The 27,900-nt window shown below is 43.2% G+C and overlaps 1 protein-coding gene across 9 annotated transcripts in view; it reads left to right on the top strand.

The window, feature by feature from the left end:
* Positions 1 to 26,886, top strand: part of FARP1 (FERM, ARH/RhoGEF and pleckstrin domain protein 1) — a 180,020-nt gene extending 153,134 nt beyond the window's left edge. For 8 of the 9 annotated variants that reach the window (XM_053384517.1, XM_053384521.1, XM_053384518.1 and 5 more), the window contains exons 17-27: positions 9,384 to 9,465; positions 11,637 to 11,874; positions 14,224 to 14,354; positions 15,673 to 15,741; positions 16,897 to 16,986; positions 17,966 to 18,048; positions 18,450 to 18,562; positions 19,690 to 19,853; positions 22,668 to 22,775; positions 24,445 to 24,596; positions 26,296 to 26,886. In XM_053384517.1, the coding sequence (XP_053240492.1) occupies positions 9,384 to 9,465; positions 11,637 to 11,874; positions 14,224 to 14,354; positions 15,673 to 15,741; positions 16,897 to 16,986; positions 17,966 to 18,048; positions 18,450 to 18,562; positions 19,690 to 19,853; positions 22,668 to 22,775; positions 24,445 to 24,596; positions 26,296 to 26,377 (1,312 nt within the window). In that variant the 3' untranslated portion in view covers positions 26,378 to 26,886. The remainder of the gene's footprint in view (positions 1 to 9,383; positions 9,466 to 11,636; positions 11,875 to 14,223; positions 14,355 to 15,672; positions 15,742 to 16,896; positions 16,987 to 17,965; positions 18,049 to 18,449; positions 18,563 to 19,689; positions 19,854 to 22,667; positions 22,776 to 24,444; positions 24,597 to 26,295) is intronic. The other variant, XM_053384519.1, reaches the window with a different exon arrangement.
* The last annotated feature ends 1,014 nt before the right edge of the window (positions 26,887 to 27,900 follow it).

Raw genomic sequence — 27,900 nt, 5'->3', positions numbered from 1 at the left:
CGACCCCCATTCTCCTTCCCCCCTGCGTGCTGTTCTGGGAGTTTCCTGACCCTCTAGCACAGATTTTAGGGAGTAGACTAGTGGCAGTACTGGTACTGCTCCCTAGCACACTGGGTTAGTTGAATCCGGGCCTTAGTCACTCTCATTTTCACAATGATAACCCATTCATTTGCTTCCACTTTTAGAGGTTATTCTCCACCTGTAATGGCAACAGTGGTTGTCTGTGTTGAGCAGGTATTCCATATAGTGTTTTGTCTGTGGTGGGGAAAATTAACCTCTTGCACCAGACGTATTTTTTCCTCCACCCCATATTAAGTTAAGCCCTTCCTTAGAATGAGTTGATTTGTAGGGTTGTCTGTGCCCAAAAGGGATAGGAGTAGTCACCCTATGAATATATTTTCCAAATCAGTGGAGCCAAATCAATACTAAGGCTTTCTTCTGTTAGGAATATTTCTTCTTTCTTTCAGATTTAATTAGCCAGAAGCGCAAGTTAGGAATTGTCTCTGCAGCAGGGCACCCTGCCCGTTCTATAGTAGTGGGGATGCAGAAAGCATAATTTGCTAAGACTTCCTCTCTTGGCATTTTTAAGGACTGTTCAAAGGAGGCCTCAGACAGGCATTTCTGCTCATGGACATAGAATTGTTTGAGATGGTGAATGATTTCAATATGGGCTTAAAGCTCTTTTTAAGAAAGAACAATATGATCTAGTCCTGGAAGCCATAGTCTTGTTTCATATTCACCCTTTTTCCTGTTTTTTTATCTAACGTCACACTTTTTTTGTTATGCATTCAAATATCCGTTACTTTCGTTGTGCATTCATAGGTAATAGAAACTCTTTAGTCGTTCTGTAATACGAAGTAAGTAGGCCACTGGAAAACCTCTCTGGAGACAGCGCTTGCAAACTGTTGTTTATTGTGTTCTGGCAAGCTGTACTAGTCCAGGGGAATGTGTTAACCCCAAACTCATAACAATTTATAGGTCTGTCTTGGGAGGTTTTGACTGAAAGCAAGGTCAGTAACAAACTGCAGTTTTGTTTCTCTGGCCTGTGATTTAAATTTTATGTTTCGCATGAGGAAATCCTGTGCGTTAAGATTTATCCTAGATTATTTTTTATTTTTTTGCACAGCGAGTTCTTTATTCTAATGTAATAGTTTTCCCAGGCTGGCTGGCTAAAACACCGCAGGGGGGTTTACTAGTTTTTATCCATTGCGCTGAACAATAAGCTGACTGAAAATAATGAGGCAAGTAAAATATGTAGAGTGATTTTTATCTCCTTGCAGTTTCTGCAAATAAGCCTTGCTAGTTGCTTTCAGCATATACAGTATAACCTGTACGTCAGATTAGTCTCACCAGCTGTAGAAAGCCAGATTGTTCCTTCCATTTTTACTGTGCTTATTTACTTAGGGTTTATTTCCAAGCAAGTGTGTGTATATAGGGATAGGACATACTTCTGAGTAGCCATACATAGAACAGAACTAGTAAAATTTAATTTGAACATAAGAAATCCCACTTTTGGCATGAATTTTTTAAAAAGGAGGTCATGAATACATTTCCTCCCAGCATTCTCTCCCTCTCTAAAAAGACTGTGATTGATTTCTAAGGCCATGGCTCATTACTTAACCTAGGCTGGATGTGGTCTATTTCGTCTTCGTTAGAGTCTGAAATAAGAAGACAAAGCTTGACCTCAAGGGGCTTCTTGTCTTAACATTTTAATATACAAAGACTCGTCTGTGTTCCCCTTAATTCAAAGGCTGCATTAAGGAAGTTCACAGTGGGGGCAGGGAATTCTCCTGTCCCATTGTCCTCTCAGCAGTCACCAGTGCCCCTTTCCACATTGTTCAGGGATCATAGAATTGTAGATTTGGAAGGTACCCTGAGGGTCATCTAGTCCAACCCCCTGCAATGCAGGAATATCAACTAAAGCATCCATGGCAGATGGCCATCCAACCTCTGCTTAAAAACGTCCAATGGACCACCACTTTCAAAGAGAGTCTGTTCCACTCTCTTCCTGATGCTTAGTTGGAATCTCCTGTCTTGTAACTTGAATCCATTGGTTCACATCCTAGCCCTCCGGAGTAGGAGACAAGGAGCTTGCTCCTTCTTCCATGAGACCTCCCTTTAGATATTTGTAGATAGCTATCTTATCTCCTCTCAGCTTCCTCTTGTCCAGGCTAAACTCCCTCATAAGGCTTGGTTTCCAGACTCTTGATCATTTTGATCACCCTTCTCATTCCAGCTTGTCAATAACCTTCTTATATTGTGGTGCCCAGAACTGGACGCTGGATTCTAGATGTGGTCTGACCAAGGCAGAATAGAGCAGTCCTATTACTTCCCTTGATTGGGGCACTATACTTCTGTTGATGCAACCTAGAAGAACATTAACTCTTCTTTGCTGCTGCATCACACTGATGACTTATGTTAAGCCTGTGGTCTCCTAAGACCCCTAGGTTCTTTTCACATGTACTACTTGCAAGCCAGGTGTCTCCCATCTTATATCTGTGCAGCTGATTCTTCCTGTCACAGTGTTACATGCCAATGTGTTGTTGTTCATCTGAGGTTGTATTTACCTAATTTTAAAGACCTGCTAAGGAACAGATTGTTGTTGTTATGTCCCCATACGTTAAACAATAGAAATCAAAGAAAGTGTACTTCCTTTCCCCCCATGACTGTATATAGTAAGCAAATAAATAATAAACTCAGTTGGCCTTGTGTATGAGTAGACATGTGCAAGACTGTGATGCAAGTTAACTTCTCTTGGAGTTAATTATACTCACCAAAAGCATCAGTAACCTGGAATAAGCATTTCTCACTTTAACAATCAGGTACACTTTGTGCTCTCGCTTCAGAGCACAATCAAGTCATAATACGGGGGTACTTAGAGCGCTTTTACCTGGGTGCTGGATACCACGTTATCTCAGTAATCCTTAGTAAAGGTAAAGGGACCCCTGACCATTAGGTCCAGTCGTGGCCAACTCTGGGGTTGTGACGCTCATCTCGCTTTATTGGCCGAGGGAGCCGGCGTACAGCTTCCGAGTCATGTGGCCAGCATGACTAAGCCGCTTCTGGCGATCCAGAGCAGCACACGGAAACACCATTTACCTTCCCACTGGAGTGGTACCTATTTATCTACTTGCACTCTGAGGTGCTTTCGAACTGCTAGGTTGGCAGGAGCAGGGACCGAACGACGGGAGCTCACCCCGTCGCGGGGATTTGAACCGCCGACCTTCTGATCGGCAAGTCCTAGGCTCTGTGGTTTAGCCCACAGTGCCACCCGTGTCCCCCCCCCAAAAAAATCCTGTAAAATAAACTCGGGAAGAGTGGTCTTGAAGGCATCAAAGCTAAAATGTCTGGCTCTTGGTGCCAATTGAATGAGAGGCCAGCTGGGCACCATGTGTGCAAGTAACTCTGAGCGCCTTGGAGGAACAGCTGGGTGTCAGCGCAAGAAATAGTAACAGTAAGCTAGTATTCTTCCTGCAGATGCCCAGCCGCTATATTTCATCTTGCTTATTTTATCTCAGAGGCCCATTTGATGAAGATTGGTTTCTGAAATCTGAGTTGATTAAAGAAGGTAGTTAAAAGAATCCCTAGGTTGTAAAAACAATTATTGGGTTTTTATCATCTTTGATGCCCTCTGCTTCATCTGTCTTCTTCCTGTGTTTGGAGATCAGTTTTCTTGTAAAGATGCTGCAGATTCCTTATGGCTTCCTATTGACTCAAGCAACAAGTGGTGATCAGATGTTTTGCCTTGGGCTTTATCCTTTTCTGTTCTAGTCTCCATTTTCATGTCAGGACAAGAGCAATATTCCCTTACCAGGAAAAATGCCATAATTCAGTCATTCTGCATGTTATTTCAGGATTGCCTTCTGTTTTGAAGGGGCTGTGTGTAAATTAGATTTTGTTTTTCCTTATTGTAGTTTGGAACGCATGACCCTTTTGAGCCATTGTTTGAACTAATGCAACCTTTGAGTATAGTCCTGCAGTCAAGGAGACCAAGGGGCAGAATTACTTCAGCATGTCAGCATCCAACAATTTCTCCTTCCCTCTCATCTCAGCAGGCGGCCTACTTGCACTCAGAGTAAAACTAGGAAATCAATTCAGTCACAGCAAAGGTGTGTAGTGTTAAAATGACCTTTGCTGCATCTGAATGGTCACATCATCATTATTATATGTACATCTGCTCAGAGCTTTCCCCAAAATCTGAATTCTCCTTATATTCAAAGCTTAATTTCTGGCTAAGCTTTTATGTTGTTTTCTATAGGACCAGCTTAAGATTTTTTTTCTTTAGCAAAAAAAAAGAAAAGTCAATACAGGTATTTATTCTTTACTGCTCTCCCAGTGTAATAAAATTAGATTTGAATATTGAGATGCCGATAAGTGGAGAGTGGAATTATTGCTGTAAAGCATAGCTTCTAGCGCTCACAGGCAAATTACAATATGTTGCTATATTTCTTATAGCATCATAATTTTTTGTTGGTTTTGGGTCCCGCTTTGGGGCCTTTTATACCACTTTTTGATAAAAATTTAATTTTACCTTCTTTTTTGGGAGGTATAGCACCATTTTATGCTTCTATTTGAGTAGAATATCCTTCGGCAGAGTCAGGGATAATGTCAGTGGCAATAATGTTGGTAGAGAAAATAAGGGTGTATTCAACTAAGTATTGCTCATAGTAGACCCACCGGAATTGACAGACATAATTTATTAATTTCAATGGGTCTGCTCTGTATAAAACTTAGCTGAATTCCACACATCATTTTAAACATTTTTTTCTCACAAAATTTGCATTTCTAAATATATTTTCTGTCAGAACTGCATTTCATCTAAGAAATACATGCATTTTAATGAATCGTAACACTTTCTTGAGCTGAAAACCTACCTCACAGAATTTGGGGAGGTGCTAATTCTGAAGGATAACCGTTTTGTTCAGATCTGCACATTAGCCTGGAAGGTGTGAACCAGATCATTCTTAAAATCCCACTTATGCTGAAACAGGGTGTGACAGACTTATGAATGAACATATTCCAAAGTGACATGGATTAGAAAGAGACAGATCTACCCACCCTGAGGTCAGGCTAGCCTCTCCTGGCAATTGCGCACACTTCCATAGGCAGCTCCACCTCATAGGTTTATACGTGGTCCTGAAGCAAATGCCAAGCTTGTGACATTCATTACATTTTTTAAAAGAAAATCATGCAATATTCATGTCTTTCTTGTAGCACAAACTGGTCTTTCAGGTAGAAATTATTTTTTTTAGCTTTGTTCTTCATATTGAGGTCTGAGAGCATTTGACGATAAAGCTAGAAGATGTAGCAGTCTGGGGTATAATATAATTAGAAAATGTGAGATACAGCAGTCTGGCTTCACTGGTCCACTAATATGAAATAGTTTAGCTTCTTCTTTTGGAAACTCTTTTTTAAAATTCTTGTTGGGCAGAGATAATTCAGTGGTTGATTCTCTCTGCAATATTTGTTTTTCCTCTTACGCTTCTCGAGCTAGAAAATAATACACAAGAGGCCCGTGTAATAAGGATGCTGAATGCAAATGCATGCTCGCCCAGAAGAATTGTCTCAATAGCATTATTCTTTTTATCTTAAAATGTTGTGGATTCAGGAAGCTTTGTCTGCTCCACAATCATAAGAACGTTTATTTGGAAAGTGGCCCTGTTGAAATGAGCAGGGTGGCGCTGTGGGTTAAACCACAGAGTCTAGGACTTGCCGATCAGAAGGTCGGCGGTTTGAATCCCCACGACGGGGTGAGCTCCCATGGCTCGGTCCCTGCTCCTGCCAACCTAGCAGTTCAAAAGCAACTCAACGTGCAAGTAGATAAATAGGTACCACTCTGGCAGGAAGGTACACGGCGTTTCCGTGTGCTGCTCTGGCTCGTCAGAAGCGGCTTAGTCATGCTGGCCACATGACCCAGAAGCTGTACGCTGGCTCCCTCGGCCAATAAAGCGAGATGAGCGCCGCAACCCCAGAGTCGGTCACGACTGGACCTAATGGTCAGGGGTCCCTTTACCTTTACCAGAGAAGTACACAGTTCTTTGCGCCCAAGGCAGCTTAGGGCCCACTGTTTATTGAACAGCAACCTCTCCCCGCCCCGCCCCCCAATGCCACACAACAAACAACTTTTGAAAGAGAAGGAAAATTACAGCAGCAATTTGAGCTTGGGCATGGAGATGTTCTGCTGAAGGAACACCCTCAGAAATCTCACTCGGCTGGCACAAAGGCCTTCAGCATTCTGGATTAGCTCTTTGGATCGCACGAGCCTGGCTTGGTTGGCATACATCTGTCTCGGGAGACAATGGAGGAGTGCGCCTTCGGGGGTGAAGCCAAACCATTGGAGAGTTACTGCGCCTGCTGTGGCTGGAGAGACAGATATGGGGGAGACATGTTTTGTTTCAGCTGGGGCAGATGAAGGCGTCCAGTTGTGCTGATGCAGGTGTAGCATGGCGTTTCTCATCTCTTTGCTTCTCCTAGCGGTAATTCCTCCTCTGGTCACTGCTGTGGATGCACACTTGATTTAATTGTCTAATGTGTTGCAGTCACAAGGGATTCCCACACAGCGGGGTTAATGGTTCCACCCTTCATTTCACGTTTGCCGACAACTTTGTAACACAAGAGTTGGTTTGAGGCCTGAAGCCTTGTAAGAGCATGTCCTTGGGGACTTGACCATCATGCCAAACAGGAGGGCTGGCTCCCACAGAGGGAGTTCACAGCCTCTTGGCTCCTCCCTGGTCCTTTTAACTCGGTGGAGCAGCTAAACCAATATTTGGCTTAGCATGTTGCCGAACCAGGATTGTGGTTAGCTGCCTCTGCTTTACCCATGATCTATAGAAAAGAACAGTTTAACCATGATACTGGGTTCAAACCTTGGTGCTAGATTGACCTAAAACAGCTAAGAGGAAGCAATGCTGCCATGATCTCCTCCCCAAGAGCCAGCACATCTGCATTAAATCATAGTTTGGCTTAGTGTTATGGGCGAACATGGTCAGTGTTTTATTAGGTGTGAATTCTTTCTTCTTTCTTTCTTTCTCCCAGTTAAGCCTAAGCGAAACATACCCCCTCTTTTTTTTTTATTGAAAGCAAGATTACTTGTTTGCTTTTAATCCCCAAATTCCAATCCCCAAACTTGGAACTGAAGTACAGTGGTACCTCGGTTTAAGAACAGTCCCGTTTATGAACGATTCGGTTTGCGAACTCCGCAAAATTGGAAGTAGTGTCCCAGTTTGTGAACTTTACCTCGGTCTAAGAATGCAATCCGAATGGTGGAAGGGCACCGGTGGCGGGAGGCCTCATCAGGGAAAGCGCGCCTGGGTTTAAGAATGGTTTGGGTTTAAGAACGGACTTCCGAAACAGATTAAGTACGTAAACCAAGGTACCACTGTACTTGCATTTCAGCATATTTGGCCGCATTGCTGTATCCGAGAACCTTTGTGAATTGGTTTTTAATTCAGCTGAAACCTATAGGTGCTGAATTAACTTGTGGCTGAATTATGCACTCTTGCAGCAGAGGTTAGTTGCCTCTAATTCAGTTATTTAAGGAAAGAAGAGGAAAAGTCTAACTAGATCTAGCTTTCATTTTTACTACAAAAATAAGTAAACATCTTGAATAACTCCTAATGCCTTGAATAACTACCATAGAAAAATGGGTTTTCAACCAAATATCTCATTGCTTCTAGCTACTTTTGGGGGGGTGCATTTAGATTTCTTACAGAAAAAATGTTTGCAATAAGAGAGTGCTCACCTTGTGCGAAATCACAATCTTTTACAGTATGTTAGAAAACAAATGAAGAAGGATCTCCTGCATTTGGAAGATTTGTGTTTGTTCCCATTAAGTGATTGGTTGTTCAGAATAGATCATTATCTCAAAATCAGTTAATGGCTTGCTTTGGCTTTTCCAAATGCTGAGTGAATGGGGAGTCTAAATATCTCCAGTGGAGAAGGACCAAATTTATTTATTTTTTTAAGTGCCTGAAAGTAAAGGCTTGCACAATATACTGTGATACACAAACTAAAGTCTGCACTCTGATCTGGAGTTGTCTGGGTGCAGTCCCATCAGTTTCATCTATAGAAGTTCAGACTAACTTCCAAGGTTTGTAGCAGTGCACCTCAAAGTAGAGTCAGGCTTTTAGGAATCCCTGGTGAGGTGGAATCCATAACTTTTTCTGGCTTAGATCCAGGCAGGTGATAGGTGCTTTCCTGCCTTACCACTTGCTGCCAACCACCAAGCCCCTTGCTTTACGTATTGGCATGTGAGAACAGCAATTCCCCCTCTTTTCCTCTCCCTCCATTGTCCTAACATGATCCGTAGCACACCAGAGGTGATAGAACAGCAACCTTTGGAAAGAGACCCAAGGGTCAGTGCTGTTTCGCTGGAAAGGAACATATCAGGGCAGTGGAGAAGGGTATTCTAGACCCTCCAAGGGTCTATCCTAGACCCTCTGAGTCTCCCTATTTTCCAGGGACAGTCCCCACTTTACAGAAGCCATCCCGGTTTCCAATTTGATCCCAGAATGTCTCACTTCTCCTTAGGACGTCCCTATTTTTATCAGAGAAATCTTGGAGGGTATGCAGTTATGTGGCCCCCAGACCAAGAAAACAAGTAACTACATAACATTTAGAAGACATCTGAAGGCATCCTTGTATAGGGAAGTTTTTTAATGTTTTATTATGTTTTTAAGTATGTTGTAAGCCACACAGAATTGCTGGGGAACCCGATGGCTGGGGTATAAATAAGAAAAATTATTATTATGGAAGAGAACATCCTTATTTTCATAGGAGAAATGTTGGAGGGTATGCTATCCCATTCACGCAAGAAGTAAAATGAATGGTTGCACTTGTCACTTGGACTGCCTTGGGGGGATTTATTAATTTGTTTTCCAGTTTGGCAGGGGGATCAAATTGATTCATTTCCAGCTCAGTCCAAGGAGACAAGGGTTTCAGTTAGCATCCTTCAAGTCTATCCCAGGATACTGTGGGCTGGAACTTTTGAATCGAACAAGTATTTGGCAGTATTTGGCAAATGCGTGTGTGTTTTCCCACTGTGTGGTAAATTTCCTTTCTGTTACTATCCCAGCATTTCTTTTTCCACCCCCCTCCAGTTGTCGGTCCTTGTAGCTTTCAAAACGATGCATTTGCCCTTTTGTCTTAAAAACTTTGTAGGTTTGCAAAGTTCATGGCCTTGGCACTGACAGAAACGCAAGCTGTTGCAAAGGAAGAATGTACCTCGTGTGGGAATTAACAGCACATTAATAAGACTCCTAAATAGCAGCACAGAGCAATGTTGGGGGTTTTATTTTGTTTTTAATGTAGAAAATCCTTTTTCTCTTTGAGTGATGATACGGTTATAATGCTTGACTGACATGGGATAATTCTGTTGTTGGCAGGGAAGGCCGCTCTAATGCCCACTTGAAAGGAGATTACCAAAGAATTGGGGACGTTATGCTGAAGAACATCCAGAATATGAAGGTATGAATTATGCACAGCCTTCAAACCCTAGTGTGGGTCATATGGGACCAGTTTATGTATGCATGCATGCACACACAGGCGTTCATGCAGCCTTGCTTGCTTGCTCTCTTTTTGAACAACATCACACAGTCCCTGCTGTATTTCTTGGAAAAACTTAATAGGTTCCCTTCTACAGTTATGTCTAGTTGGCTCAACTAGACACGGCTAGTGTCGGTGTGAACAACCAGCCGTGGAAGAGCTGGAACATACAGTGGATGCAGTGCGGTCAATATAATTGTCTTAGATATAAGCGTATAGCAAAGTGATTGGAAGGCAAAAAGGGTTGAGTAGGAGAGGACATTTTGGTCTTCTTGGTGACAAATCAGACCCATAGAACCATATGAGACTTAGCTAGCTTCCTAGTTCTGGGCCAAATCCCCTATGATGGATCGCCAGCATGATTTAGAATAATGAAGGTGGATGAAGAAGGTGAAATAGTAGAGGACTGTGAAGCCCCTGCATTGTAAAAGGATATGATCATTTTTTGTAGTAAGTGTTTATAGTTTTTCTCATCATGATAATTGCAAAAGATATTGGATCTTTCAGTGGATTGTGCCTTTCATCGTATTTTTTTAAAATTATACCGTTGTATGATTGGCTAAGCAATAAAAATTTGTGATTTCTGCTGCAATTGCTCACTGAAACAAAAACAAGTCAATGAATTTCTGAGCAATTAGAGTGGAGCTTCTGTAGCTGAAAACTATGGGTTGTCTAAAGCCCAAGTCATTATAGAAACAATAGTTATTAAAACTTGTAGGTCACCTTTTTGACATAAGGTTTTCAAACACACAGGGGTAAGTTTTCCTGTAAGTAGAAGCATAGGACCACCAATTCAAAGCTGGTTTGGAAATGGTATCATAAGGGTCAGTTTTTTGAGATGCAGAACCCAAGATCTTTATATGAAAGCACCATTTGTTTGTGCTTCTGGTCCACACATGCATGGAGGTAAATAGGTTTGGAGGATACTTGAGCAGCATCCAACTCCAACCAGAAGGAAGTTAGCTGGGTGGGAAAAGCTACTGAGGCAATATTCATGTCTGGGCTTACTCCATCAGTTTGTGGAATGCTCTTTTATCCGTGACACTCCAAGCTCTCCTTAGCCTTTGCTGATGGATAGCACACAGGGCGTACAAAACTGTTATTTTTCCAAGGCCAACCATAGCGTTTAATTTGAACATTACAACCCCATGTGTTTGCTGCTGTAATAACCTCCACATGGTAAGTGTAATATTCAAAAGCTTCCCATCTCAGAGGTTGAGGGAAATTCCACAAAACACCTCCAAACCAGTGTCCAAGATGGTCAGAGATGTTTGGGCCCAAGTTCCTCACAGCCTTTCCGAAAGTGAGTGCTGTTGAGACACTGAGCATTCCATAGGGAGGATGTCACAACAGAGAAGTGACCAGGCAGATCTTTGAAGGCACTCAGAGCAGAAACTCATTGGATTTGTACCAGCAGAGGAAGACTGATGTAGGGCTAGGAGTTCCCTAAGATATCCATGGTGTCAATCAGAGGTAATGAACCTGTGGTCCCTCGTCTGCTGCTGGACCACAGCTCCCGTTAACCCTGCCCATTGCCTGCATGGTCTGGGGCTGATGGGTGTTGCGAATCTAATACCACTTGAAGAGCTACAAGTTCCCTATCCCTGGTCTAAACCCTTTACATTGCCGGCATGAAAACAAGAAAGAAGTAGTAGTGGTATTCAGTATGGCAACAACATGGTGCTACTCCTTTCCAATCTCACATGCAGTTCATTGCCAGTCTACCTAGTTCCTGAGATCACTGTCAGAGACGTTCTTCCAGGTACTTTCACCTTTTGAGCTAAAGCACATGGCAACCAGGGACAGAGTTTTTGTGGCATCCCACCTCAAACAACTCTGACCTTGTTTCAAGAAAAGATCTTTCTATTCTCCTAGCCTTGTAAACGCTTGTAAACCTACGGAAACAGTGTTGTTGTTATATGTGTTTGTATCTACTGCGCATTATCTTCTTGTGACGTTGCATTGTGTTGCCCTTGATTTTATAGTTATGCCGTCGTAGTAGCTTTTTACTATACACCTTTGCGCTGAAGATGCAGAGTTAAAGATGTACTAAATAATGACTACATCTCTCCCCCACCCCTTCCTCTCTCTAGCAACTGACGGTTCATTTGCGGAAGCACACCGAGGTCCTGGTTGAGCTGGAGAATGGGATCAAGAATTCTCGAAAGCTGGAAACCTTATGCAGAGACTTTGAGTTGCAGAAAGTCTGTTATCTACCCCTCAACACCTTCCTTCTCAGGCCTCTGCACAGACTTATGCACTACAAGCAGATAATGGAAAGGCTCTGTAAACATTATCCACCGAATCATGTGGACTTCAGGGACTCCAGAGGTGAGTTGAGTATTGGAGGAAATCTCCCTCAATTAGCAGATCCATACCTCTTAGCTCCTAAGGACATATTGCATGCAAATGTGTGTGACTGAACCCTGACAGCCCTTTATTTTATTTTTTATTCTGTGGCTTTAGGAGGAGGTGATCTAGAGTAGAAAGAGGGGGTGGGATTAAGCAGTAACCTGCTGTGCTGTGTCACTAATCTAAAGAGGAGACTCGGAGGAGATGTGATAGCAACCTTCAAATATCTCAAGGGCTGTCATATGGAAGAGGGAACAAGCTTGTTTTCTCCTGCTCTGGAGGGTAGGACTCGAACCAGTGGCTTCAAGGTTCTGACTAAACATCAGAAAAAACTTTCTGACAGTAAGAGCAGTTGGACGGTGGAACGGTCTCCCTTGGAGGTTGTGGACTCTTCTTCCTTGGAGGTTTTTAAGCAGAGGTTGGATGGCCATCTGTCATGGATGCTTTAGCTGAAATTCCTGCATTGCAGAGGGTTGGACCAGAACTCTATGAAATTGGTTTCTGCAGAAGCTGCTTCTTGAGAAAAGGAGAGGTGGAGTTTACTTATATGCATTTTTGTGTAATGCATAGTTGGGTCCTTAACAGAGTGATCCAGGCATATCTCTCTGAAATGCTGTAAGTTCAGTGGGGCTTGCATCTTGGATAAATAGGTATAGGATTTCAGCCCAACTCTCCCATACGAGTCCATTTCACAAACAACTGAACAATTGTGCAGAATGCTGAAATGAGGGTGGGAATGCTTAATAATTTATATTTCACTACAGCAGGGTTATCCCTTGGGCTTCATTGTAAGTAATGATGCACTGGAAGTCACGGCACTCCAATAGGTTCCTTAGGTAGAGCCTCTAGAGAGAGATTTAAAAATACAGACAAACACAACACAATCATTGTTTATGGGCATTAGCATTTCAATCTTTCAAGCTTCTTATGACATTTCTGGGCAGCCATCCAGAATAATGTGATGACCAGTGAGTGTAAAAGGTAGCTGAAATGTGTGGTTTTAAATACAGAATAGAGAAGCAAAAATGCCTGAGATTGAAACATGCCCAAAATACTGCATGAAAGGTGCTTTAAAACAAGGAAATGTGTGCACTAAAGTTATGTGAACTGCAGACCTACAAGCTAAAAAAATCAATTGATGAACGACTAAGATAATTTAATTATCTTGAAACCCAGAGGAACCATTTTTTTAATCAGAAATAACATTCCTTGAAAGAATCCCAGTGTAATAAAAGGAGACAAGAGAATCTTATAACAAAATGTTGCACTTGTTATTAGTCTATATAATACTTAAATGTGTTTATACAGACCAATGGGGCAAGTGCAGCTAAAGTAGAACCTGAAATTATTTACATTAGCAGTTGTGGGTTGCTAAGTTTTCGCCCCGAGATGGAGACTGCTGGAACTCATGCCGTGCTCCCTACACCAGTAGCAGGACTGGCGGTTGGCGCTGTGGTCTAAACCACTGAGCCTTGGGCTTGCCGATCAGAAGGTCGGCGGTTCAAATCCCTGCAACAGGGTGAGCTCCCATTGCTCTGTCCCAGCTCCTGCCAACCTAGCAGTTCGAAAGCACGCCAGTGCAAGTAGATAAATAGGTACCACTGTAGCAGGAAGGTAAATGGCGTTTCTGTGCACTCTGGTTTCCGTCACAGTGTCCCGTTGCACCAGAAGCGGTTTAGTCGTGCTGGCCACATGACCCGGAAAGCTGTCTGTGGACAAACACAGGCTCCCTCGGCCTGGAAAGTGAGATGAGTGCCGCAACCCCATAGTCACCTTTGACTGGACTTAACCATCCAGGGGTCCTTTACCTTTGCCACCTCCTGGCTCCTCCCGGGGGCGGGGGATCAGTCACCGAGAGAAATGGGTGGGCAAAGGGAATGGTGGATGAGAAGTATGAGGCCCCACTATTGCCTACTGTTTCCTTGCTTTGGTGCTTTTGAAAACAAAAGTGCACCATCCCTGAGTGAAGACCTGGCTACGGGAGCTGGCAAGACTAAATCTGCCCCCAGAGCGGTAACATCAGATCTTGCATGCAGTCATGGTCCTTGTGACGGCCCTTGTATGACCTCCTTTCCCTGCTGCGGCTTCCCAGGAAGGAGAGGGGCAAGGCATTGGCGAGGTTGAAAATGCACATGCAAGAACAACAATTTGGTTCCTCGGGTGCATTCTTGCATTGCACGAACCTTACTTCTCTCCTTCCCGGTACAAGTCGCAGTGCCTGCTATGTGTGGTTCTTGAGGCATTTGGCAGAGGGAGACGCATGGAATGCAGATCCGGCCCAGGTAGTTCATCTGCTACCTTCTTCTGCGTATGTGTTTCATTTCGCAGCTGCTCTGGCAGAGATTTCAGAAGCGGTCGCTCAGCTTCACAGCAGTATGCTGAAGATGGAAAATTTCCAGAAGTTGCATGAGTTGAAGAAAGATTTGATAGGTATTGACAATCTGGTGATCCCAGGAAGGGTAAGTGACAGAACAACATTTGGGAGCATATCCCTGTTTGGGGGGGGGGGCCGATGTTTTAAAAATACTGTAATTGGGCTGAAGGAGAAGTATCTTGAAAGTTGTTACACTCCTTATATGAGCTTGGAATGTCTTGTTTGACTATGGTTCTGCCAAAAAAGGAGTGTGTTAAACCAAAAGGGTGAGAAGCAAGCGGGGCAGGTCTCCTTACCCTTTTCCTCTGAAAAAGCAGGCAAAGGCTTATCTCTTTATCTTAACACATTGGTACCACAGCATTAAGGAATAAGATAAATCCTGTCTGCTCTTGGACAGTAAAATGCATTACTCTTACGTTAGCATTACAGGACTCCTTTGTACACATCGCCCCCTTCATTTGATTAATGCATAAAAGGATCCTGTTTCTCAACCACTTGCTTCAAAACACTACTTCCCAGAAACAAACAAAATACAAAGATTGCATATGTTGGAGGCAGGTGACTTGACAGTCAGAATTGGAGCGCCAGTTACCTGCACTGGTAAGGGGGTGGGGGTGGGTTCTGCATCAATTGGACTAGGAAAATAAATGCACCATAGGTGGATTCTGTACCAAGAGCTGTGATTCTCAATAGACCATCAGTGTATGCCATCACCCTAGGAGATCTAAGCCCTTGCATTGTAAAATATATTTTTCATGTGATGATTCCTGTTCCACATCCTGTCTTTGTGCCGTCGCTGCTGAGAGCTACATGCGGAAGCAGCCTGCTATAAATGGACACTTTGAGGATGAGCCAGTTGTACTTCTTTCCACATTGAGCTGGCATTTGCTCAACAAGGCTCTCTGTGTAGCCTTCCTGGCTAATGTATTGCCAGCCTCTCATGGAGGTGCAGAAGGAATTAAAGGATGTTTGGTTCCCCTCTGACTTAGTTAGTTAAATGACGTTATGCGGTAATAACTCTGTTCCTGGGTTCTGTTTATTGCTCATTACCATGGCTCTTATTTTTTAATTGCATCCTGTCCTCTAATTCCCCCCCTTCCCCTTTTGCTCAGGGCCCACCATGATAGACAATCCCACTTACCACCTCATTGCTCTGCAACCAGTTCCGACTATTTCCTAAGTGTCACCCAACTTCCATTTCATAACTTCTGACACAATGACAGAGTGAGGCCTTATGGGCAGAAGTGGCCTAGAGGATATCGCATGTGTGTAGCTGAATTAAAACAGGGTGGGCAGGCGTAACATAATAAATTGAGTGATGCAACATTAATTAGGCCCAGACTTTTAGCCAGATGTTTGAATACTGCTCTGACATGGCATATTTTGTTTCCATTCCTGCACAGGAGTTTATTAGACTGGGTAGCCTTAGTAAGTTGTCTGGAAAAGGCTTACAGCAGCGGATGTTCTTCCTGGTAAGTGGCAGGAATGTTTGTGTGTAATAATCAAACACAACTGTGCAATAAATGCCAAGTGATGGAAAAAGCGGGGGGGGGGAGCTCACAGAAGGAGTTTGATGCAAATTGTAAAATAATCTAAGAAAACAACAGTACACTAACACACAGGGGAAACAAATCACAGCCCCTGGCATAGAGTCGCATCCAAATTAGGATGGCTGTTTCACTCCCAACAAACCATGATCACTCAGCCAAGAACAAACCTTGACTGCAGATATTGTTTTGTTGGGAATGAAACAAGCCATGATCCCTGGTTCAGACATGATGGTCAACCAAGGGTCATGTTTCGTTTCCTCAGTATGGGTAGCTCCTCTTTGGCGATCACTCATAGCCAAGTAAGATAGTCTTTCATGAATGTGGTCTTAACAGCATGGGTAGCCCACAAATGGGCAAGAAAGAATCATGGCAAACCATTAACTATGGCTTACTGTGATTTGTAAACAAGATTATGTCTGAACTGGGCTGCTATCCTGTCCTTTCGTCTTCCTGTTTTATTTGCATAAATGTGTACTAGTGACCTAGTACATATTACAATTAATCAACTGATACTTTCAACCTTTGGTGCATCATCTTTGAGTCCCAAAGGCCACAGATGCATGACTTGAAGGGTCTGCACCCGGTTCAAGAATGGAACAAAGCCAGCTCCTAAAATACCAGAATTTGCTACCTTGCCAGTACGCAGCTTAAAAAGCAAAGCAAGCCATCTTTAGGGATGGCAAAGCAAACTTCCCTTTGTGTCCTGTGTCTCTCAAGATTTATTTACTTATTTTTGTGATCTTAAGATCTCATGAAATTCTGAGATATATTTGGGCTATTGAATGCCAGGGATGGGGACAACAGCCCAATATTGGAAGCATGTCTAAGTGTTTCCCACACTGTTGGATCATGTGATTAGACCCCTGAAATAGTGTGTGCTCTGGAATGTGGGCCCATTGGGCATAAATAGTGGGACGGTTACAGGTACATACTGATGATCCAATATACATTACACACAGAGTGATGGGCACATTTGTAGGCTCTGTCTGCTTCCTCCAGATGGCTAGACCTATGAACCAAACCTTTAAATCTCCTGTTTTCAACCAAGTTACGTTGCTTCTTGTGTTTGCCTTTTAGTTCAACGATGTCTTGCTGTACACAAGCAGAGGCCTAACAGCATCAAATCAATTCAAAGTCCACGGGCAGCTTCCGCTATATGGTATGATGGTAAGTATGAGCTGTGGATTGATCAGTTAGCTGCTGGACGTCTCAAATCACATTACGTTGCAATTGATACTTTTTTGTCTTTATATGAAATGAAAGCCAATTCTGGAATTCTTGAGACAAATTAGAAATGAGAATGCATGCGTGCTGTTCTAGGGGACTGGAATAAATGGTCCGGCGTTAAATCATAGCCATTTTTTTATTTGTAGACTCTGTGTTGGAACACAGTGGCTCTGTTGGCTGAGAACCATGTGAAATCAGTTGATAACCAAAGCCTAAACAAGAGGATTCCCTAGGAACATGGAAAATAATAGTTTTCAAAATAGAAACTTTGCATTTGACACCCACCACTGAAACATAACCGCTGCTGCCAGGGATGTGCTAATACTATTTTGATGCACACAAACATCCATCAAGTTACCTTTTTTGAATTGTTTTTAGTTGTGATTCTGAATCCATGGAGACTTGCTCAAAATCCAAATGCAATATTTCCTGTGGTCATGATGAAGTAGGCCAGGCATAGGCAGACTCTGCCCTCCAGATGTTTTGAGACTACAACTCCCATCACCCCTAGCTAACAAGACCAGTGGTCAGGGATGATGGGAGTTGTAGTCCCAAAACATCTGGAGGGCCGAGTTTGCCTATGCCAGAGGTAGGCCATGCCCAAGTCGTTGTGCATTTCCTCCCATTTGCTGACATTGAAACGAGCATGTACTGCTGGAATTGTGAAGCTAACATGAATGGCTAATAGCCTCAGAAGGGCCTAGATCCAGACAGTGCTTACTCCAATCCTCCTATATTTTTTGCCAGATTCTCCTGAGCATTGCAATGGGAATTCAACCTTAGTTTTTTCCAGAAACAAAACTGTCCATGTATTTATTCATATAGTGCAGAACTGTGCTGCATTCTGCAGCTTAACATTTCTGCGGATCGTTGTCTCCTTTTCTGTCTTGTGAGGGTCTCTGTATGTCCATATCCTCAGATTGAAGAGAGTGAAGATGAATGGGGGGTTCCTCACTGCTTCACACTGAGAGGTCAACACCAGTCCATTGTTGTGGCTGCAAGGTAAGTAATTTCCACTTTGCGCTCTCTTTTTTTGCAACTTGTCAAAAGAAGATTATTACTACAACAACAGTTCACTGTAAATACATTTGTAATCAGTTGTTTTCACCATAAGAGAACACACTAAAACTAGGGTGTTCTTAGAGTGTAGCTCAGGCATAGGCCAACTCGGCCCTCAAGCTGTTTGGGGACTACAACTCCCATCATCCCTTGCTAACAGGACCAGTGGTCAGGGATGATGGGAGTTGTAGTCCCAAAACAGCTGGAGGGCCAAATTAGCCTACGCCTGGTGTAGTTTAAGGAAACAGGCTGAAAACTTGCATTCAGCTAAAAAAAATTGACCGGCTTGTGAAGCTCATAGTTGCTTGCAGTAAAATGAACAAGATCTCCCTTCGTGTTCCTAGCAGCCGCACGGAAATGGACAAGTGGACTGAGGACATACAGATGGCTATTGACTTGGCAGAGAATTGTAATGGCCCAACTCCTGAATTCCTAGGGGGCAGCCCACCAGACACTAGTAAGTACAGACTTAAGGCTGCAGTTTGCAGAAAACACAGCCAAGTAGTATGAAGTCTGCTGCATGACAATGTAGCTATAAATAATTCTTTTGACTGCACATTTAAAGATCAGCATTACCTTTATTCCCTGGTTGACTTTAGTTCAGATAGAATGCTTTAGTTCATATATAACAGTGCCTTGAATTGCTATTTTTATTCAGCTACAGCAACCCTAGCAAGGGTGCATTTTAAGAAAGTTAAGGAACTACAGTTAGGTTGCAATCCCATACCTACTTAATATTGCTAGCCAGCTCCACTGAACTCAACAGGACTTATTTCTAAGTGAGATGTACAGGATTGCATTAAAGTACCGTTAAGTGCTCCAAAACAATGCCACTGAGAATGTGTAACTTTCCATGCAGAATTGGGTGAGCTTATCCCCAAAACCAGATCCTATGGTTTTTCCACTTGCAAATACATCCCGCTGTGTTCAGTGGGGCATACTCCCCACTATGCATGTGTGCATAGCAATGCACCTTTGAACACATTCAACTAAGTTGCTGGCCAGTGGAATGCGACCTGCTGCACAATGTGACCTTTTCCCCCTCTCCTCCTCCAAGGCTGTGCTCAAGAGGGTCAGGAGAACAAAATGCACGCAAAGTTGTTTGACTTACAGAGGTCACAGTGCAACAGTGAATTAAAAGTGTGCTCGAGCCTAGAGAAGCAATAGACGAAGCGTACAAATTCCATGTTGGATTGTGGCATAATTTATTTTTTTAAAACCTACTTCTTTCCCCAATACAGTGGTACCTCTGGTTACGAACTTAATTTGTTCCAGAGGACCGTTCTTCAGCTGAAACGGTTCTTATCCTGAGGCGCATTTTTGCTAATGGGGTCTCGCGCTGCGCGCACCCCTCTAGCACACAATTTCCGTTCACATGCTGGGGCAAAGTTCGCAACCAGGAGCAGCTACTTCCGGGTTAGCGGAGTTCGTAACCAGAAGCGTTCGTAACCAGAGGTACCACTGTACTTCACAGGTTTGGAAAGTTTTAAGCTTTACCAGAAGTAGCCTTTTGCTTAATGTTTTCATAGTTTGTATCTTCTGCAAGGGGGGAAAAAAGAGATGGTTTCTCCCTGCGTTTCATAGAATCCCCCGAGGAATCCACTGTAGACCAGGAATCGGAAGACGATCTCAATGCGTCCCGCACCTCCCTCGAACGTCAGGCCCCTCACCGTGGCAACACGACGGTGCACGTCTGCTGGCACAGAAATACCAGCGTTTCCATGGTCGACTTTAGTATTGCTGTGGAGGTATCTGCCTCAAAACAACCTGGTCTGCAGCCCCTGTTCTTCAGGGAAAATTTCCTTTCCGTCTCCTCAGAGGAAGCAACAACCAATCACTGCCTCCCTCTGTTTCTGGGGAGTTGGCATTCAATTATATATTAAACCTCATTTTAACAAATTCCTTTTTCCTCAAATTATGAATCGTTTTGGTAAACTCTCTGAATTTTTTCACAGTTCTAATTTAATTTCCAAATATTGAGATAGTATTTCCTCTGAGCATTTTGTTGCTGTTTTGTTTTTAATCTCGGAAAGGATGTTGTTCCTGACTCTGGCTGCTGCATTTTAATGCAACTTTATTTTAGGCTGTTTTTCTCCCCCTCTTTGGATTCTTGAAGTGTTCTCTTCTCAGTCTCATCTGCTCCCTCCACTTGTGTCCTCTATATCACAGGAAGTCTCTGTGTGTTTTTTGATGATGTATTTGACTACAGCTAAACCAATTTTACACAGATCAGTTAGCTATTGAATCAAAATGCTTCAGCTCATTGAAATGCAGAATACATGCAACTGTATTGCATTTTAATGACAGCTAATTTCAGCTTTCTTGTGGAACTTTCACAATTAATTCCAGCTCTTTAGAAGAGACTATTTGAAGAGATCATGAGCCTTTTGAAAGTCAGTTCCTTGAAGATAATACTGCCTCAGTGTTCCTGGAAAATAGCAGAATGAGCAAACAGTTCTTGTAAAGCGAATAAATCTTCAGTAAAATTGGTTCCAGACGAAAGGATAACACGGAACTTGAAGTAAACTATAAATTGGTTTAGCTTCTTCAAGGTACCTGCAGACACCCATTCTCAGAAAGAATGCCTCTAGGTTGCTTTTAAGTTGTATTGTGTAATGGGGCGGCTAACAACCATTTGGAGATTTACCGATTAGCTGTAGTGCACCTGCACTGATTCACCAGAGCTATCAACTAAATCATGCAGGTACAAAATTCGCCTCCTGGGCTGCAATTCTATACAAACCTAGTTAGCAGTGCATCTCCTTGGAACTCAGTTAAATGATTTCTTCAGTGGACATGTTAAGAGGACTGCATTGCTAAGCCTCCCCCCTATGCATTAACATCATTTATTTTGAGTTTAAATGATCGGCATGAACTATTGAGCAACCTAGAAGCAGATTCCATTCTTTATACATCTGTCTTCCGTTCCGCAACTGCCCCTTGGCAGGCAGACTCGCAGTCATACTGTCTCATAAGTCTGTGGGTAATGTCACATCAGTATCGTAGTTTATGCTTTCTTTCTGTGTCTCTCCCTCCTTTCTTTCTTTCTTTCTGTCTATCTCTCTCTCTTGTGGTGGAAGATCCTCTCACTGTCAGTGACTGTCCTTCCCTACCTGCTGGACTGATCAGTGATCAGCGGCCTGTTACCATTTCATATGTCTGCTGGTACCGAATGCAAAGCCTGTCCGTTTATGATACCCTCCAAAGTGCTGAGGTAACCGAAACAGAAATTAGGAACAGTAAAAGGAGAACAGGCACTTTTGTACTCCAGCATACTCAACACCCTGTCAGGTTTTCAGAATTCAGCTGGTTTCCAAAATGAAATAAAAACACAACTTTACCAGTTCACTGCTATCATTGGTGGTGATATGAGGGACATTCTGTTTGTCTGTCCCTTTGGCAAATTCTAGTGGAGACAGCTTATTATTAAACCAGAAGCAGAATAAAATATATCAGCAATGGTTAATATATTCCACTTGGGGAGCAGAGGCAGTGTATATTTTCAAGTTAAAACGTGTGTTTATCACTCCTTTGTCAGGCCGGGATCCAGCGGGTGATCTCTGTGTGACTTACAGCAGATTGGCAAAGCTCTCTGGACTCCCAAATCCCTAACCATCGCAACAAGTAAAAGCCCCTCCCAGATTAGGCTATGAAACAAAGAATGCTTTGGGGCAAGGATGGAGGAACTAGACCCAAGTTTTTGTCCAGGACTGAGCATGTTCACAGTGGCACCCTGTCCTTAATTCATTGCGCAAGTCCACACAGCCCTGAACATTTTACACACAGCACTGCTTGGTGAACCTTAGGATTCTGAATAAAAACTTCAGTATATCCTACTCACCAAAACAAATTGGATTTTTGCGTCCAACAGAACACCATCCCTCAAATTAGCTGTCAATTTTTCCCTTCCTTCCCAGAGAGGAAGTTTACAAGTGCTTATGTTTGAAGCCTGCCAACTTAACTTGCTCGTTTATTACATTCATACCTCAGCCAAAACCCTTATAATCAATGACACCACAGTCCAGGCTCCAGGTTTTTTCTCAGGAGTAAAACTGTTCCAGACCTGCAAGGGGGCAGGGAGCCTATTTCCTAGGGTTATTTCTGTTTGTGCATTATATCTGGTGCTTTCAGTTAATTAAAGGATGTGCTTTCATTTTTCCTAGTAATTTTAAACATCTGTGCTTGTGCGCAGGACTTAAATCATTTGTGTAGAGATGCCTGTTCCCGTAACAAGGTTGCTAAATTGGTATAATATTAAAGCTAACACCCTCCCACCCCAATATAGATATATAGATATAGAACTTCTTCCTGGAATGAGGTAACAGCAGATGATTTCTTTCCTTAGAAAATCCATTTACAAGCAAGCCTCATTTAAAGAATGGTAGGGAATTCTGAATCTGGAACTCTTAATCATGGTAAATGACCAATGGAGAAAAAAGTCAGCCAGTTTCAATTAGAAAAGTATGATTTTACATGAGGCTTGCCTGTTTTTCCATCAGCCTGTTTTTCTATCTGCATATGACTTAACTCAAGTTTGCTGCACTATCTCTCTTCATTTTCAGAACCAACTCTCTGGAAACCTTTTGAGAAAGTTCAAAAACAGCAATGGTTGGCAGAAACTCTGGGTGGTATTCACCAATTTCTGCATGTTTTTCTACAAATCCCACCAGGTAGGTAACTGATGGTTGGAAATCAGAGATGAATATAACTGGTAACTGTTCACACATTACATTGCTATGCATTGTTGATTGCCCCAAAGGATGCATTTGCAGAGATAATTGAAGCTTTTGTGAACTTCATGGATACAGACAAAGTTCTTCCGTGCACGGAGAGAAAAGTTGAAAATGCTTAACTAGGATCAGGCTCAACCCTAATATTAATGAGGCAACTGCTTTAGGCAGAAGATGTTCAGGAGCAGTCTCTGGCCCCCAAATCTGGCCTGCTGCCTCAGGTGTGGTGGTGGATATCATCCTATCACCAATGTCAAAAGAAAGTTTCACTGCCAGTCCAGTCTGGGATGAGGAAGTGTCATCTTGTCCGCCTCCGGTGCAAAATGTATTGGGCTAGACCCTGACTGTGATCAGCTTGGAAGCCGCTACCATATCAGTAGAGGCTTTGACTCAATACACTTTCCCTAGAAATGTGAGGTCAGGGGCACATGGGGGCAAAATAAGACAGATCTATTCTCTAACAGATGGTCCAGCCACTGTCCTCTGCAAAAAGGTCAATTCAACATTTGTTCACTAGGATGGGGCGGAAGGAAATAAAAAAGATCACCATGTTAATTTGAGGCCACTTCCCCATTACTTTGAGCACTTGGGAAAGAAAACATTAGCGTTCAACAGAGACTTAGTCCAAAGGCAGTGCAGTTATTTAAAAACCACGTCAGTGTTCAACTTGGGAATGTGTGCTTATTATTCCATGGTGTAGTTACTGCTTTAAGAGGTCAAAGTTCTGCAGTACAAACATTGCTTATTTGCATGAGACAACCACACAGAAACCTTTGGGGGGTATATTTTTGCTGAGAAGAAAAATGACTATTGAAATTGGTGCAGACAGGTGTATATAGAAAATCAAGGGAATTAGCACACTCATAGTGGACTGGCCACTGTGGGTGGAGATTGGCAAGGCTTTTGTGTCCATTTGCCCCATTCAGCAAGAGCACCGACAGATTCCCACCTGCGTATGTGCTTTATTTTTTATTTTTAACACTGACTTTTAAATTGCTGTCACACACACACGGTGCCTTGGGCGAAGGGTGAGGCAAGAAATTGATTGATAATGGGATGACAAGCTACTTGGGGTAGAGGGAGAGAGGGAAGCAGCCTTCTTGTGAATAGTCCCCACCCCAGACCATAGTTTCCATGCAGACTCACTTCACAGCATCCATCTAGTGCAGTGATGGCCAAACTTAGCCCTCCAGCTGTTTTGGAACTACAATTCCCATCATCCCTGACCACTGGTCCTGTTAACTAGGGATGGTGGGAGTTGTAGTCCCAAAATAGCTGGAGGGCCAAGTTTGGCCATCACTGATGTAGGGGATTGGAGGAGCCAGAAGAATGGGACAGTCACACACACACACACCAAAAAACCCACCTGCTGGCCAGAGCTTTGAAGGTCCTATGAGTGACTCATTTCAACTATCTATAGCTTTTGGATTTGCACCCAGATGCCTTGTGTCCCTCCCAGCTGTGAGCCTACCAGGGCCATATATGAGAGGCATTTTCTGTTTAGGTCCCAAGAGTCAGTGAAAACTGTGGGGACACAGCATTCTGGATAAAGAGAAGTGACTTCTGGGGGGATGGTCCGTTTGGTGAACGATTTCTCTTTTGTTTCTAGGACAATCATCCTTTAGCTAGCCTCCCTCTGCTGGGTTACTCTCTTACCATTCCTTCCGAATCTGAGAACATTCATAAAGACTATGTCTTTAAGCTACACTTCAAATCCCATGTGTACTATTTCAGGGCGGAGAGCGAATACACGTTTGAAAGGTATGTCAGTTTTCTGTGAGCTGAAATGTCATTGCTTTTTAATTCTGTACTGCAAGGCAGAATTATTCATGTCCTTATGCAGCTGCCTTTACACCTTATGGATGTCCCATGAGCTATAACATAAACACACAACTACTATTATAAAGTAGTTGTTGTCTTGTGTTATAAATCAGGCACTGCTTGGAGTCGTTTGTGTTTCCCGTCAATGAAAAATACAGTGTGTCGTGATCAGTGTGAGCCAGAGGAAAAAAGTTAAGAGAACCAGTGGTCTATGGTGTTAAATGTATGTACCGTATTTTTCGCCCTATAGGACGCACTTTTCCCCCTCCAAAAATGAAGGGGAAATGTGTGTGCGTCCTATGGGGCGAATGCAGGCTTTTGCTGAAGCCTGGAGAGCGAGAGGCGTCGGTGTGCCCCGACACCTCTCGCTCTCCAGGCTCCAGAAAGCTATCCGCAAGCCTTGCACACCCGGGGGGAGTTCCCCCGGGCGCGCACGGCTTGCGGGCGGCAGCCTGCAGCGCGGAGAACGGGGTGCCCTCCGGAGGACGTCCCGTGCTTCGCGCGGGTGTCCGCAGCCTGCCGCCCTGAAGCAGAGCGCCCCTCGCGCCGGGCAGACATCGGCCAGCCCCACAAGCTCGGGGGACAGCGGGGAGGCGCAGCGCCACCATCCCACTGTTCCCCGACCTGGTTTTGGGGGGCAAATAAAGGAAAAAAAATTTCCTTTATTTCCCCCCCAAAAAAGTAGGTGCGTCCTATGGGACGAAAAATACGGTATGTACCGTAGATTCCGGCGTATTAGGCGACTGGGCGTATTAGACAACCCCCCAAATTGGCAGCTGCAATTTGGGGGGGTCATCTAATACACCCAGTCGCCTAATACGCTGGGCAGCTCCGCGCCGGGAGAAAGCCGCCCGGCGCGGAGCTGAGCCTGCCCACTGCTGCTTCCGAAGCAACAGCGGCGGGCTCCTTGCCAGGCAGCTTTCTCCCAGCACAGAGCTTGCCCACCTTATATCCGGCGTATAAGGTGACCCCCGACTTTTTAACCTCTTTTCCAGGGTTAAAAAGTCGCCTTATACGCCGGAATCTACGGTAAGTCCCCACTCCGTGCCAGAAATAGAGGCATCTATGAATGAGCACACAAATAATGTGGACGCTAGGGTTGCGAACGTGATCTGTGCGGGATGCACGTTCGCAACCCGCGTCTGCGAACATGCACGACTGCACATGCATATTCTGCACATGCACGACTTCCAAAACCCGGAAGTAACCCATTCTGGTACTTCTGGGTTTCGGCGGTCCATAACCTGAAAAAAAGCAACCTGAAGCATCTGTAACCCGAGGTATGACTGTATCCCACAGGATTAAAATACTTGAGGTGTGTGCGTGTTGTACAGTACAGTGGTACCTCAGGTTACATACGCTTCAGGTTACCCACGCTTCAGGTTACAGACTCCGCTAACCCAGAAATAGTCCTTCAGGTTAAGAACTTTGCTTCAGGATGAGAACAGAAATCGTGCTCTGGCGGCAGCGGGAGGCCACATTAGCTAAAGTGGTGCTTCAGGTTAAGAACGGACCTCCAGAACGAATTAAGTACTTAACCCGAGGTACCACTGTATTTCATGTGTTAAAAGGCACACAATCAAATCTTAAGGGGAAATGCACTGTATTAAGTATTCATTTCTGTTTTTGTATCGCATAGATGGATGGAGGTGATCCGAAGTGCCACTAGTCCAGCCTCGCGCATCCACGTTTTAAGTCACGAGGAATCCCACACTTATTGATGACTGAACTCCAAATTGTTCATTCCAACAATTGCTGCTTTTCTAGAGGACATTTGAATTCTTTCTCCTTTTAAAGTTCAGTAAAAACATAAATTCGTTTTTTAAAAAACTTGTTTTTTGTAATATTGCCTCAAGCAGGGTTGTTTACTATTATCGGCCAAGTGACTGTCTCGTATTTGTCCTTTGGTGTGTTTTTTTTTTTTTAGCTTGTGCCAGTATTAAAATATTGTCCTTGGAGTGCCAAAAGAAGTTTTCCTTGCCTCAAAGATTTGCACCAGAAATAATAGAATTTTTGGAAAGCAAAATGCCTTTTCTTTCAGACAAACCCCTCAAAGTGATTAATTAGTAAACTGCCATTTTTTTAAAAAAATATATGTATTTCCTATGTATGCATTAACAGCCTTCAAATGTTCATAAGGGGCAGTCTCAAAGCAAGGAGGGGTAATTTTAATTACATTATTCAGTGTTTCTACACATTTTACTTCTAAAAATTAAAGTTACCAACCAAGGCTGTAGACTGCTCATTTCATCTTACCAGAAGCGGAGAGCATTTGCTTCAAATATGGTCGGAAGGTTCTCTCTACTCTTCCTTGGCACAAATTATGTTCCAGTACATAAAATTCTGCAAGGTGAACAGTTTACATGATTAACCTGTGCAATATTTAGAACACTGATGTCCTGTGAAGGTTGAGAAGGTGAATTTGAAAGCTGGTCTAACATGTCAACAGCTGTCTGGTACAAGAATTGTGGCACTAATTTGTGGTTCAGTAAAGACAGTAACAGATGTAATGCATCGTGAGTTTTGGAAGAATCGTTTTCTCTCTCTCGTGGGGTATGTTTCCACACCTTTATTTAGAAATGCTACTAGAAACCAATCCACATTTTGTGTATATACATTTGAAAGCAATTAGACACAACATCCTTAAATGTTTTTATCAAATGTAGCCCAGCTGGAAAGCGCAACATTTGCCCTTTTCACAATGTGCAAAAACGGTTCAGAATGTAGCTTACTGGAAAAGAGAATGAAGTATATCAACATCTTAAAAGAACCCAATAATTTTAAGGTAATAATCTGTCATATTTCTTTACCCCTACTTTAAAAAAAAGTATGACGCTGAAATCTTGAAGACAGAAAATCTCATTTTTAAGAAATGCCAAAATACATGACTTGCCAGTGGTATTCCTTTAGGAATAACAAAACCAACCAAGTTTGATCTTGCTATTTACTACTTTCAATCTAGACATGCTAATTTAGCATAACTAATAGAGTGACTGTCTTGTAAACATGCCTGCAAGCTATTCAATCCAGGTTAACTAGGCACCATCTTTCAGTATAACAAAAACAACCAACATACACCCCAGGAGTGCAAAACAAGGGACATCTAGTTGCAATTTGTAATTGTGCTATGTGTGAACCTCTCACCCCTTGTGCTGGGTTTACCACTCCCACCTAATTTAGACAAGTATCGTTTCTTACCTTCTCATGTGACAGCAGCCTACAGGAACAAACAACCACAAATTAA

The sequence above is a fragment of the Podarcis raffonei genome, chromosome 4 (genome assembly GCF_027172205.1).
Source record: "Podarcis raffonei isolate rPodRaf1 chromosome 4, rPodRaf1.pri, whole genome shotgun sequence".
NCBI lineage: Eukaryota > Metazoa > Chordata > Lepidosauria > Squamata > Lacertidae > Podarcis > Podarcis raffonei.
The sequence above is the reverse complement of the archived record's forward strand: the minus strand, read 5'-3'. Positions and strand labels throughout refer to the sequence as shown.